The 14,818-nt window shown below is 37.3% G+C and overlaps 1 protein-coding gene across 2 annotated transcripts; it reads right to left on the bottom strand.

Annotated features, from left to right (window-relative positions):
- Positions 1-651: 651 nt before the first annotated feature.
- On the bottom strand, positions 652-7,593 carry LOC120477727 (eukaryotic translation initiation factor 5A-1). 2 transcript variants are annotated; one of them, XM_039669513.2, is made up of 7 exons: positions 7,302-7,593; positions 5,314-5,524; positions 4,465-4,639; positions 4,023-4,127; positions 2,244-2,375; positions 2,092-2,164; positions 883-1,038 (listed from the first exon to the last, which is right to left on the bottom strand). In XM_039669513.2, the coding sequence occupies exons 3-6, from the start codon at positions 4,630-4,632 to the stop codon at positions 2,102-2,104; spliced, it is 468 nt and encodes a 155-aa protein (XP_039525447.1). In that variant the 5' UTR covers positions 4,633-4,639; positions 5,314-5,524; positions 7,302-7,593; the 3' UTR covers positions 883-1,038; positions 2,092-2,101. The 2 variants fall into 2 exon arrangements, with proteins under 2 accessions (XP_039525446.1, XP_039525447.1); XM_039669512.2 differs by lacking the exon at positions 5,314-5,524 and having other exon boundaries at positions 652-1,038; positions 7,302-7,441.
- Positions 7,594-14,818: the final 7,225 nt, after the last annotated feature.

Raw genomic sequence — 14,818 nt, 5'->3', positions numbered from 1 at the left:
TTATTTTTGAAAAAGTCTTGCAAAACAAAAACTCATTTACTCATACTGTAGTCAAGTGTAATGTACATGAGTCAAATCTGGCCTATATAGGATTGAATTTAACGGGGACAATAAACATTTGTTCAAAAATTCATTCAACCCTCAAACTTAAGAAAGGGTTTGGTCTGTCTGACAAGTCAAAACAGCAAGCATTAAGCAAACCATTATAGGCCAAGACTGAGTACATTACAGGCAGAAGTTTGTTTATTTCAAGAAGAGATCTAAGGCTTATGGCACCTCCTTCCACCTCACAGAAATCTTGATAAAATTGTATTGTTGTCTTCCACTGTGTTATCTCCCAGTTTTTTGTTTATGAAGGGGGTTGGGGGTGGTGCTAAAAGTGATCTGAAGTCTTTCTGCATCCATCCATTCACCAGCCTGTGTGATATTTTCACTCCCTGCTTAATGGTCTTTTGCTTTAAACTACCAGAAGATAAAAGGGAAGTTATGCAGAACACTTGGTCCTGTGATACAAAACTGCATCCTATTACACATATTGCCTTTGTATCTGTCCTTCACAGGAGATTCTGCACTTGAATGTTTTCATTCAAGAATGTGTACTTCCCCTCTGCACCCTTAATTGCTTGTAAATAAAATGAACCACATAACAGACCTCTTGTAGCTATTTGCTACTTAATTTAAGATAACAAAGAACATATTTGGGACAGATATTGTTTTTTATAAAAAGTGTCACAACAAGGACACTCATACTAACTGGAGAGATTATGAGGTGCCCTCCTCAAAAGAAAAAAAAAGATAATGTCCCACACCAGACATACATTACAATGGTGCTTTAGTTCACTGTCCATGAATTCCATTTCCAAGAATTTAATTTAGTTTGGAACATTTTGAATATTAAATTTATTTCCTAAATTTTAACCTACAGATGGGCTATAAAGTACAGAGAGGGAGAAATAAAGAAAGAATAAAAAAGGAGGGAAGATAGCATTGCTGAGGTCTAATTCTCTCCTTTCCGGATCCGAAGCATCTTGTCAACCCCTGAGAAAAAAGGAAGAGAGTAGTACAAGCGAGAGTGAGGAAAGAGAGTGATAAAAGTAAAATAATGAAGTAGAAAAACATGGGGGGGAGAGGGTAAAACACCATAAAGTTAAGTCCATATCCACAAAAGTGTGTCGAAGACGAAACTGTTCAAAAAAGGTTCAAGTTAAATGTAGATGGAGTGTCTACGAAAGTAAATGTGCTCTCCATTGCAGAACAGAGTCTGAATTACTTGCTTGGATAGCTTGTCAGTTAATTTTGAAGCCCAAAGTCAAAAAGCAAAATAAAATGGTACACAAACACTTTATCACTCCAATAACTTAAGAACAGCAGATATGGGTGATAATAACACATAATAGTTATTTTTGATTCTTCTTAAAAAGCTATTTTACAGTACAGCATGTTTGGTTACACATCAGACAAAATATTAGCTTGTAGTGTAAAATACAACATGAAATTCTATTTACACCTCAGTCATTGCTTTCACATAGCAGACAAAGATCAAGACACGTTAAACATTGCAGTAGTACTATATCTCGATGTTAATCAAAAGTGCATTTGCCAGTATGCAAACAGCAAAGTATATGTAAAGAAAGCTTTTTCTGTCAAACCTTTTTAAATACATTATTGAACTTCCTGGTTCAATTTCTGGACACAGATCACATCTAATTTTGGACAAGGATAAAAAAAAAAAAGTATAAAATCAGTTCATTTCTAAAACCTAACCACTACAGAATATTTATCCTGTATTCAGTGTCTGGTAGAGATATGAAACAAGAACTTAATGTACATCAGGAAAGTCATCAGATTGATTGAGACATCAATCGTTTGGAGACATTCAGTCTTTTGATTAAATTCCTTTTAAAGACTTTTTTTTTCTTCTTCACAGTTTTCTTATTCATGTGTGTAAAGGTTTGATGATTTGTTTTATAGTTTCCAGTTAAGGTAAACATTTAAATAAGTGCTTTGCTGCAAGCACACTGGTGAGGCACAGTCGCTCCAGGCCTAGTTATCTGGTGAGCATGTGCACACAGCAGCAAGAGCTCCATATACCTGCTGTGATTTATTTAGCCATGGCTTTGATGGCTACTGCAGCCTCCTCATTCATAGCAGACAGGACAGTGATCTAGAAAGAAACATATAGAGTGTCCACATTCAAATATGCTCAGTGACATTTGAAGGGTGACTGCTTTAACAACACTTACCAGGATTTCCTCACCAGCATCGAACTTGCTTTCTATCTCTTTGCCAAGGTCTCCCTCTGGCATTTTCAGGTCTTCTCTGACCTCACCACTGTCCTGGAGCAGAGACAGGTAGCCATCCTGTATGCCAATAAGCTAAAAAGAAGAAAAACAGACATTTGTCAAACACTATTATTTACTATAGTACAACTCTGTCAAAGGGTGTATTCACAACTTTTTTTGGTTCGATCGAATCAAACTCAAGTTCGTTTCTTCCTTTGGTGCGGATCTTTGGTGTAGGTGTTAATACAGCAATAACACTCGGGTGGACCACCTCTTCAGCTGGGTTTGGGTACGGTTGTTTGGTCAAACTCGGGTGCGGGCCAAACAATCGTACCGAGACCCCAAATGAACTCTGGTACGGCACACATAAGAGCACATCTTCGCAAAATCCCAATTACAACATCGTATAGATGACTGTGGCAAGCAGGACGAGGCAGAGGGCTGTGAGATAACATAATCTCACAGAGGAGCTACGAAAGTATAAAAGGAAGAGAGCACGACAGTGAAGGGCAAGAGAGGACCAGGCCTGGGGCCTGTACCATGAAGGTAGTTGAACACACTCTGGGTTACAGGATTAGTTTTGAGTTGACAAAACCAAACCAATCCAACCAGGCTTTGTTGATGATTAACTTTCTCTGTCAACTCAGGCTTTGATCCTGAGTTTACGTGTGACATCAGTAACAAACATCCAATCACATGTGGAGAAAGTGAAACTGTGATTCATTTCTCGCCTTCTGCAGAATATTAAGAGAATTTAAACACATTTACAAAGCAAGAAGAAAATAGCTTGTCTATGAAAGAGGACAACTGAAAGAAAAAATATTTTCTTTCTATATCAGTGCAAGTAAAAGTTTATACAGTTGATAGTTATAGAGAGAATTTAACATTTAAGCTCACATGTAGTCATTTTATAGCTTCATCTGTTGATTCTAAAGTGTTTTTATATTACCTTTATATATTTATTCATTTAAACTGCACAATAATCATTTGTTAAACTAAAATTGTTCATGTGTGATCGATTATGGGTATAATAATTACATAAATCATATCTAAATCATATAAAATGATTATTCTAAATAATAATTACTAAAAGCCAAACAATGTTGTCTTTAAAAATCATTTGCTATGAGTGACATTTAATTTGAATTAGAAACAGGTGGAGTGACTTCATTGCAGCATCAGACATGTGTCACTTTCTTCACAGCTGATTGGTCCAAGTTCGGTTGGAAACCTCTTCCCTGAAACATAACCTGCCCCAGACCAGATTAGCCATGGAGTGCAAGTTACTATGGAGATGAACACTGCTAAAAGCCAAACCACTTTGATGGTGCCTAAAACCCAGGGTTGCTAAACTGAAACATACCTTGCTAGCCATCTAAACAGGCTTCATGGTACAGGCCCCTGGACTTTTATGTTACTTATATTTTGTTTATGTGTATGCGGCAGTCGTCAACATACTTCGTTACAATGACATTGTACTCATAAGTTTCTTCACATTGCATTATTAGCTGATAACACCAAATGAATAAAAATTGCACTACTCCATGATCTCCATGATTATCCTGTTTTTGCACTTCCTGCTTTTCTCTGCTTGAGAATTTATGACCTTAGCACACATGTGGTTTTGTTTACAAAAGCTTTGGTTTACTTGCAAACAGGGCAGTGTGAAAGCGAACCACAACAAACATTGTACGAACTAGTGGACTTCCCTGGTGTAAATACACCCTAATAGTCACATACCTGGTAGTCCATTCTTTTGATGTTAGGGACATCCATATTGTGGGTTGAGGGACAGATATCCTCATACTTTTTGCCTGAGAAGATGTCAATGCCCACCATGTGAACCTTTAAATAAAATAAAGTTACGGGTGGGGGTTACTTCACCACTATGCACAAAGTCATCTAACTACATTTCATACCTCCCTTGAATGAATGGCCTCCCTTTCACCTTATTCATAAAGACTTGTATGAAGGGACTTCTGGAACTCCATTGTGCAAAACAAACACTCATCCGCATACAATCTATATAGCTAGGCAGTTAACACTATGACTGCTACATTTTTTGTGTGATATACCCTTCAAATAAAATGTTATTGCATTTAAAGTAAGTAAATGAAGATGATGTGCATTGGTTGTGAACTATCTACAATTTGTATGCTGTGCTCACATAACCATCACTCACCTTGGCGTGTCCATGTTTACCAGTCTTAGATGTGGACATCTCCACAATCTTGCATGGCCGACCCTTTAAAACCACAAAACCATTTTTGCGCAGGGCAGAGCACTGCATGGGGTAGGTAGCAGAGGCACCTGCATCGCCTGTTGTGAAGTCCAGGTCAGCATCCGCCATGTCTTTTCTAAAGATTAATGAGCCAGAATTACCTTAGTTAATATTAGTCAGCATAAGTCAACTTAAAGAATGATGATTTGTTACATCTGAGAAACACACTAATGAAAAGTGGTTTGGTACAAAAGGCAAGACCTATCTTGCTATTCTTGAATTAAACAGTCAAACAGTCCAATATAAAAAATATTTGATCAAAATGACCTTGTTCCTCCCCTGAAACAAATTTCCTTATTTTCCACTGACATCACTTGGGGCCATAATATTCAAATAGCCATTGAGGAAAGGTTGGGTATTGTTAAAATTTTAAAGTTTCCAATTCTTATCAATTCCTAATTTCGATTCCAGTACGGTAAAAAAAAAGAACTACAATAACTCTTAATGCTATATGCCTTATTGCAAAACATTTTATTGTAGCTGAATACCATGAAAAAAAAAAAATCAATAGGCTAAAGAATATGGAGCTAGAATTGTGTCTTTAATACATGCGAGAATAAATGATCTGAGAGAGAAAAAAGTTTGAATTTTTTTTTTTTTTTTTTTTGAAAGCATCGTCACTTTACAGAATTTTACACAAGTGCCTAAAACTTTTCACTGGTAACTTTGGAATTAGTTATGATTTGGAGTTATGATTAGGAGTTAGGATTATTTCACTTCAGAATTACAATTTCCTGATTATTTACTCACCCCCCTGTCCTCCAAGATGTTTTTCGTTCTTCAGTCGAAAAGAAATTAAGGTTTTTGAGGAAAACATTCCAGGATTTTTCTCCATATAGTGGATTTTAACGGGAACCAATGGTTGAAGGTCCAAATTGCAGTCTCAATGCACCTTCAAAGGGCTCTACATGATCCCAGCCAAGGAATAAGGGTCTTATCCAGCGAAACGATCAGTCATTTTCTAAAACAAAACAAAACAAAAAAAAACATTTGTATACTTTAACCACAAATGCACATCTTGCACTAGCTCTGTGATTTCTTGGCTGGGATCGTGTAGAGCCCTTTGAAGCAGCATTGAAACTGCAGTTTGGACCTTCAACCCATTGGTTCCCATTAAAGTCCACTACATGGAGGAAATCCTGGAATGGAAAAGGGGGCGGGGGGGTAAGTAAATTATAAGTACATTTTAATTCTGAAGTGAACAAATCGTTTCAAGCGTCTTGGAGACGTTGCTGCAGTTCTTCTGGATTTAGTCTGTTTCTTCATGCAATCCCAGATGGACTCGATGATGGCAAGATCAGATCATACTGGCTGTTGTTAGACTCCTTGTCCAGAAACATCTCACTGGATAATCACAATTTATGGCAAAAGCAATGTTTAAAAATGTAAGCTGATGTTTCCTACTGACACACACTACTGGCTTAAAACCAAATTGGGTATGAAGGAAAATTATTTACAATATGACACATTATTTTTTAATTATTAACTATCTTTAAACAAACGAAAATCTCAATTAAATGAATTGATTGTTGTCTCATGAATCACTGGGTTTGCAGAAGCAAGCTATGCGTGAACAAGAGGCACCTTTTAACTGAACTATACGGTACAACGTACAGGACAACATTGTACAGTGAAGTTACTCAAATGTTGTTTTGTAGCTATATATGATAACTATTGTAAATATGTAATTATATGCATAATACCCGTCAACACTGACAATTGTCATTAACAGCTACAAAACAACATTTGAGTAACTTCACTGTACAATGTTGTCCTGTTGTCCAATTCACGTGGGAGGGGCCCAAACGTCAAGTCATGCTGCGAGATGCAGCCCCATATCCCACGTCTGGCTATATCGATACATAAATTCATTTCACTCCACATACAAAATGCTAAAACATCATATTTTAATTTTCAAACAGCTAACATAATATCTATAATCGATGCGCTTCCTAAGTCTATTCAGTTGCTCAAGTAACGTTACGGACGTAATCCACTCAACACGCGCACTATCGCACACTTGCATTGTAACATTTTACAGGGAATAAGAGCCGTAGGTGCTTGAACAATGAAAGTTGGGCCGCTTTCATTAGGACACGCGTGTCCTCCAGCCGCAGTGAGCTTGCTGCTATCTGAGGCCTGCTAGATTCGCCACTGCGCACTGATCAGAACCAGAGGCCCGCCGAGCAGCCGCGCTCATACGGCCGAGCAGGTGTACGCATGTCACCGTTATACTGCACATGACAGCTCATGAACCAGATCCACCGACTAACTTAAATGCGAAACGAAACCCTGTGCGGCTAACAGTAGGTTTCCTGTGCTGTAAGGTTGAGCTAATATAACGTTACTATACGAGGCGCTGTGGACTCATGCTTCTTTGAGTTATGATTAAGTTTTAGCTATATCATCTTTGTCTTCGTACCGCGAGGAAACTTTCCGCGTCAAATTCAGTTTAGTTTGTGCATCCAACGCCGCAGGAAATATGTTGTTGTCATTCTAAATTACTCGCTCAAAAGAGTAAGTGCACATTTCTTGCGGACATTTAGCAATTTACAAGAGATGCTGCATCTTAAGCTAATTGTTTGCTTTAGGTGACTGTCAAACGCGTGAAACAGATGAAGGGTTATCTCGGGGGGTGAGGTTGCTACGCGGGATCACGCCCGTTGTTTGAATTAAGCCTCTGTAACAACCGCTCCCACTCATTTCCTTTTTCATCACACATCTATAACGTTACTTACCTGGTTTACAGCCTTGTCCACGCTTTCGGGCCACCCCAGACTAGATCGCTTTTCCGTGTCTCCTCTTTCGAAACTGTCTGCCTGATTTGTTGCTATCAGCTGCGCGAAGCCTTGTTTACTCGCGCAATTCAGCTATCTTGACGCTGCTGTCATTACAAGCGTTTCGTATTCCCCGGCTCTCTCAGTTTGAGCAACACGTTTAGTTGGCTGCCGAATGCGTGAATCCTAAACACACTCTCTCTCTCTTTCTATCTCTTTCTATCTCTCTATCCCAGCTCTCTCTCTATCCCTGCCTCTCTCTCTCTCTCTGCCCCCCTCCCTCCCCATCTCTCCCTCTCCTCCCTCCCCATCTCTCCCTCTCCTCCCTCTCCCTCTTTACGTGGTCTCGGTTTTGTCACGGCCTTGACGGTCTTTGGTTTTGTCTAGTTCTCTGTCTCAGACCGATATAGTCGTCGGGGGATTTAGCAATACAATATCCACGACGATATCTACAACGGATTGAAGCGCGCGTCCGAGTGAAGACGGTGTGCGCTAGCTAGCCACACGAGAAATCACCGCCACTGATCAGAGGCAACGGGCACGTTGATCACTTTATTAAAAAAAAACACATATCATGTAGGCTACAGTGATTATGTATAAATATTTAGTAAAACACATATCAGTGACATGATGGGTTTTAACTTCATTCAGGAATCAGGATATTTTGGGTAACTGACAGATTATGGCAAGCCGTTTTAACATTTAATCATTTTAACCTACTAGTCTCTATTTTCATGCTACTAGTACTTATTTTTTAGATAATAGTATCTATTCCATTAAGTACAAGTACTTATTCATTAGCTACTAGTGCTTATTCTTTAGATACTAGTGCCTTTTCTTTAGATACTAGTGCTTATTCTTTAGGTACTAGTACCTTTTTAAAGATACTAGCACTTATTCATTAGATACTGGTCCTTATTTATTAGATACTAGTACGTATTCATTAGATACTAGTACTTATTTATTAGATACTAGTACTTATTTATTAGTTATTAGTGCTTATTCATTAGATACTAGTACTTATTCATTAGATACTAGTACTTATTCATTAGATACTAGTACCTATTAAATAGACACTAGTACTTATTCATTAGATACTAGTACTTATTCATTAGATACTAGTACTTATTCAATAGATACTAGTACTTATTCATTAGATACTAGTACTTATTCAATAGATACTAGTACTTATTCAGTAGATACTAGTACTTATTAATTAGATACTAGTAGTTATTCAATGGATACTAGTACTTATTCATTAGATACTAGTACTTATTCATTAGATACTAGTACTTATTCAATAGATACTAGTACCTATTTATTAGATACTAGTATTTATTCCAAATGTTACTAGTAAGAATTTTTATTTTACTAGTAAGATTTTTAATTGAACTATACAGTGGTCGTTCTGACTAGTCATAACATAAGACTAGTAAAACAGCAGTTGTGACTAGTATAATAAAAATTCTTACTAGTAACATTTGGAATAAATACTAGTATCTAATAAATAGGTACTAGTATCTATTGAATAAGTACTAGTATCTAATGAATAAGTACTAGTATCTAATAAATAGGTACTAGTATCTAATGAATAAGTACTAGTATCTAATGAATAAGTACTAGTATCTAATGAAGAAGTACTAGTATCTATTGAATAAGTACTAGTAGCTAATGAATATGTACTAGTATCTAATGAATAAGTACTAGTATCTATTGAATAAGTACTAGTAGCTAATGAATAAGTACTAGTATCTATTTAATAGGTACTAGTATCTAAAAAATAAGTACTAGTACCTAATGAATAATTACTAGTATCTAATGTATATGTACTAGTCACAATTGGAATACATACTAGTCAGAACTGAATAGTTGATATCTGAATGACAGATCCCCATAGAAGTCAATGGCAAAAAATTTAATTTGTTACTAGTCACAAAATAATAGTTACTAGTCACTTTCGAAATAAGTACTAGTATCTAATAAATAAGTACTAGTATCTATTTAATAGGTACTAGTATCTAATGAATAAGTACTAGTATCAAAAAATAAGTACTAGTATCTAATGAATAAGTATTAGTACCTAATGAATAAGCACTAGTAACTAATAAATAAGTACTAGTATCTTATAAATAAGTACTAGTATCTAATGAATAAGTACTAGTATCTAATAAATAAGGACTAGTATCTAATGAATAAGTACTAGTATCTTTAAAAAGGTACTAGTACCTAAAGAATAAGCACTAGTATCTAAAGAAAAGGCACTAGTATCTAAAGAATAAGCACTAGTAGCTAATGAATAAGTACTTGTACTTAATGGAATAGATACTATTATCTAAAAAATAATTACTAGTAGCATGAAAATAGAGACTAGTAGGTTAAAATGATTAAATGTTAAAACGGCTTGCCATAGACAGATGACTTTGAGCGCACCAACGTTTGGCGACAAAACGGCCAACTACGGATCCTGCATTTAAGCTTATAATTTAGTTTTTAAAAATATAATTATGTATTTAAAAGTTGCAGAATGGATTTTGGAGACTTCGAAATCGGCAGAGTTAGGCAGGCAATGCAAAACAAAATCTTACAAGTTATTGCTTCGCTTCAACAATAGTCTATGTTTTTTTCCACTCCGGTCTTGTCTTGGTCTCGATAATACCCTCTGGTCTTGGTAGTGTCTTTGTCTTGGTTTAGGCGGTCTTGACTAGTCTAATAATAAATTAACTGATATGATATTTCTTTTAAAAAAACAAATTCAGAATACACAGACAATTTTATGGAATGTGGGGATATTTCTAAGTGCAATGCCTCAGCGCCATGTAACAGGACAGCCACAGCAGGCAGACAGTCTCACAACGGAAGTTATAGGGCAGAGCTGTTTCAGCCGCAAACTTCACACACCCACAAACCTTTGGCTGAAGGTCTGATGCAGATATGGCAGACACAATTGGAAACAGAATTGGTTTCGAAGTCATCATCTGATTGGTTAAATTCTACAAGATTTTCAACAGGAATTTTAATGGTCCACCTGAAACAAACCTGCTGTGATGCCAAACCTCATAAAGGAGGAAGAAGCTGTCGGGTTTACAACTGTGGCAATGAGCGCTTATCAGGATCAACAGTGGATTTTCAAAATGAGAAGTTTGCGGCATAGACTCTTTAAAATACGTCCAAGAGTTTTACATGCCTATCTGTTATTGTAGGGATATTGACATAACACATCCTTAAACATGAGGCTGAACAAAACGAACTGTAAATCAGTCTGAAGGTCTGGCTACGCAAGACCCGTCCCCATTACTTCACTACAGTAACCCTTACTTCACTACAACAACTATAAGCTCCATTCATCCTTAGCAAATGCACTAACCTTAATGAGGCTATAATCTCCAAATGAACTTCCGGTCTGAGACAGTTGGCCTAATGCAGCCGTCTTGAAAATGATGTGACGTGTGGTTCTCTGGGTTCAGCAGTTCAATACTTTGGGAAAGATCTCAGATTTGCAGTCAGATTGTGCAGTACCAATAGGGCTTAATTGGGTCATATACTGTCCAGCAAGACCTTGGTTTACATATTACAATAAAGTATAACCAACCTCTCAGAGCAGTCAAATATACCTCTCTACATAATTAATCACCTTAATCTGATTATACTTATTTTTTATTGGTGAAAGGTGAGATCAGAATGTCTATAGCCAGAATGATAAGGCAACACTGGTGAGGGTGCAGAGTGCGACTGGAAGAGTTAGTCAGTAGAGACTCTAGTAACTCTAAATATATATATAAAAAAAGATATACACAAATATTTTATCTTCACTTCTTTTGTTTACTACATAGTTCATATGTTGTATGTCTGGATTTATCTTGTTCATGATGCAAACACATGCATAAAGATAGCTACTTTATTTATTCTTAATTTTTCATATTTTAACATGGTTGCAACCAGGGTTTTACTGTTGTTGTCGTTGTTGTTGTTTTTGTTTTGTTTGTTTGTTTTGGTTTTTGTTTTAAAAAAATCCTATTCAGAAACCACTGAATAAAATAACGATTGTCCAATAAAATTAAAAGCTGTCAGAAGAATATGACCAAATGCATGGCACCCACACAGTCTTGGCAAGTCATTTAGATAAAAATAGTCTAGTGAAACTTGAATCTTGTGACCTGTGTGTAGAATTGCTTGTGCAAGGCATAATGGGGGTGGGGGGGGGGGGCATAACCAGGCACAACGATATTAAACTATGATATTACATCAAATCACGCTAGGCTATTTGAGATTTGTCTTATTTTCTATCAACACACCGCTGCACTATAATCTTCTAGAGAAACCGAGAGAAACTGGTATTTCATGTTACCATTACACAAAACTCGTGTTTTGATAGATTTTCTCATAGAACATAAAAATATATAAATTTTAAAATTATTTCTGAGAAAAAAAATCTCTCTCAAAATACTTAAATATATTTTTTGCTATCAGTGTGAAAAGATTTTCTCTAAAAAAAAAAGTGTTTCTCTCAAAAACGCTTTTCATTGCTCTAGATGCAATTTCTTGCTCTCGAGTCAGGATTTTGCTTTCACTGTGAAAATTGTTTCATGGGCGGGGCCACGTTCCCATTGGCCAGTCGGGTGAGCATCATCTTGTCTTGGGAGTCTAATCATTATAGAGCATCACAGTCCCGCCCACAGCCCGAGAGAGCGTTGGTGCCGGAAGTAAATTTCCTATTTATTTCTCCCATTGACATTTTGTAAAATCCTTATATGAAGAGTATTAGAGCATGTCTGAGGATAAACAGCTACGGCTGAACTTATAAGCATACAACATATCATTTCGAGAGAAAAAACTAAGAGAAAATCCAAAAAAAGTCAAGGGTACAAGCCTGTGTACATATTTTCATTTCCGAGCAAAGGAACTACTCCTCCCATAAACCAACACACCTCACTAAGTCGACGGAAAGCCACCGTGAAAGAGCCTGTTGAGTGACATCCAAATGACGACGGCCACGTGAACTTTTTCCTCCAGTGAATTTTATATAGTAAATGTGAAGGGAAACTCCTTTTCCTCGATTTACTGAACCTCATGCACATGCTAAAACATTGAGCATCTGGCTCGCTCATAGGCTGTGCTGGGGCAACTGCACATCCAATGGCGCGGGGTGGTCTCTGAGGTGCGACTAATGAACTTAGCCCTACGTCATTATGCGATCTTCAGTCTTCACGTGCCAGACACCTGACACGACTTCCACCAATCAGATGCATCACTGTGGGATTGTTCAGGATTGTGGGTAATGAAGTACTTATCCAAATACATCGTGAATAAAAGGAATTTATCTTTATCTAAAACAAGGTTAGTGCCCCATGAACTTTTGGCATTTTATGAGCATATCACTTAGTACAGCCATAGCTGGTTTTAAGTCTACCAAGTATGGTTATGTTTTAATGGCTTATATCCCAACTGTTAATGGAGAAATTGTATTGAATTTTTACTTCCGGCACCGGCTGTGGGCGGGACTGTGATGGTCTTACACCATTGTTCAACTAGAAAGATACCGCCTCTGCCTTAGTTGAGCACGGACACTCCAATGTTTGGGTAAGATGATGACACACATAACTCAATGGGTAGCTGCAGTTCAGCATCACCGAAGATTAAGTATTAAAAACTCAAGTTTATCTAGCATGATGGCTAATTAGTGATTAGCTTTACTAGCGATTAGCAAGCTAATAATATAATACACATTCATTCATGAATATGACTGCTATTTTTTAATGATCTTCAGTGATGCTGAACTTGCTAAATCAGCTACCTCATCGATTTGTGTGTGTCATCGTCTTACCCGAACATGTTCAACTAGAGCTTAGATCGGGCCCAAAAATCAAGCCCGACCCTACCCGAGCCCGTTGTGTCCGAGCCCGGCCCGGCACATGAACTGTAATTATGAGCCCGAGCCTGATATAAACCTGACCATTTTTAATACATGGTGGGTCATTATTATAACTGACATTCTCATGTGACATTTCTATGTTACTTTCTCCAGCCCATAACATTTATGTTTTGTCCTGTTCCCGCCCCAAAAAACTTTTTTTTCTGTACCTCCAAATACTTTCAAATTAGCCTACTACGTGGCGCCACCATACACATCAGCATAAATGCTCCTGTTAAAATATTTGTTATTAGCATTAACACACAAACCACTGTTATCAAATAAAAAACAAGTAGACTACTGCGTGCATGGTTTGGCGTGACTGATTGAATGCTACCTTAAAAATTCATAAAAAGCTGACAGTTCATCGCGATCCTCTGTTGTTATCAATGAATCTTTCATAATATCCACACTTTGTTTGTTATAATTAGAGGATTTGCCAGCATACAGAATTCAGCACTGAACAAAAAGGCAGTTTTGAGCGGTGAGGGAATAGGTTCTAGTTTGCAGGAGTACCGCAAATCGTTTTATTCTCCTGCAACCCGCACACACAGAGTGAGCGCATTACCGCATGCAGTCGCACTCAGCCATCAAATCTACGCCGCACGCCGCACTCTATAGCCTCTAAAATCATTGTCTCCTTTTCTGAGAAAACGGATTGTATTAAAGTTTTGCCGCTATACACTTGGCCTGCAGAACGCGCTTCCGGAAGTAAAGAAGCTGACTGAGATTCTTTCGGACACATGTAGAGCCTATTGCGTTGGGAGTGCACGTTTCTAGATCAAAGGCCCGGCCCGAGGATAGTGACAACAAATATTGGCGGCCCGGCCCGGGTCAAGGTCGAGCTCGGGCAGAGAATCTAAGCTCTAGCTCAACTAAAGTAGAGGCGGCATCTATCTGGTGAACCGAACAATGGTGTAATAATTCAGTTCGACCTGTCTATGAGTACAACTCCCAAGACAAGGCAATGCTCACCGGACTGGCCAATAGGAACGTGGCCCCGCCCATGACACAATTTTCACAGTGAAAGCAAAATCCTGACCCGAGAGCAAGAAATTGCATAGAGAGCAAAGAAAAGCGTTTTGAGAAAAACACTTTTTATAGAAAATGTTTTCACACTGATAGCAAAAAAATATGTATTTAAGTATTTTGAGAGATATGTTATTTTTTCTTAGAAATAATTTAAAAATGTAAAAATTCATATTTTTATGTTCTATGAGAAAATGCTTTCTCTCAAAACTTTTTTAGTCTCAAATATTATTTTTTGCTATTGATATGAAAACTTTTTCTCTCATATATATATATATATATATTCTCATGAAATGTTTTTTTGCTGTCAGTGTGATAACTTTTTCTCTCAAACATTTTTTTCTCTCAGATCACATATTTTCTCGCATGTAAAGACACAATCAGCTCCATATTAGAGGAACACGTTGGTTTTCGCCCAAAACCTTTTTTTTTTTTTACAGTCTATCAGCGCTGACTCCCAATTAATCACGCGAGAATGCCGATAGAACTCGCCGATTGGTCGCTTAAAGACCAATTAAATCCAGGCTGAGTCCTTTCTGAC

The sequence above is a fragment of the Pimephales promelas genome, chromosome 1 (genome assembly GCF_988280905.1).
Source record: "Pimephales promelas chromosome 1, fPimPro1.hap1.1, whole genome shotgun sequence".
NCBI lineage: Eukaryota > Metazoa > Chordata > Actinopteri > Cypriniformes > Leuciscidae > Pimephales > Pimephales promelas.
The sequence above is the reverse complement of the archived record's forward strand: the minus strand, read 5'-3'. Positions and strand labels throughout refer to the sequence as shown.

Excerpts from the sequence above, each read along its gene's own strand:
- LOC120477727 (XM_039669513.2), bottom strand. The coding sequence starts at position 4,632 with ATGGCGGATGCTGACCTGGACTTCACAACAGGCGATGCAGGTGCCTCT. Across the intron at positions 2,376-4,022 it reads TCAAAAGAATGGACTACCAG|CTTATTGGCATACAGGATGG; the intron begins GTATGTGACTAT and ends TCTTCTTTTTAG. Across the intron at positions 2,165-2,243 it reads ATGCTGGTGAGGAAATCCTG|ATCACTGTCCTGTCTGCTAT; the intron begins GTAAGTGTTGTT and ends GTTTCTTTCTAG.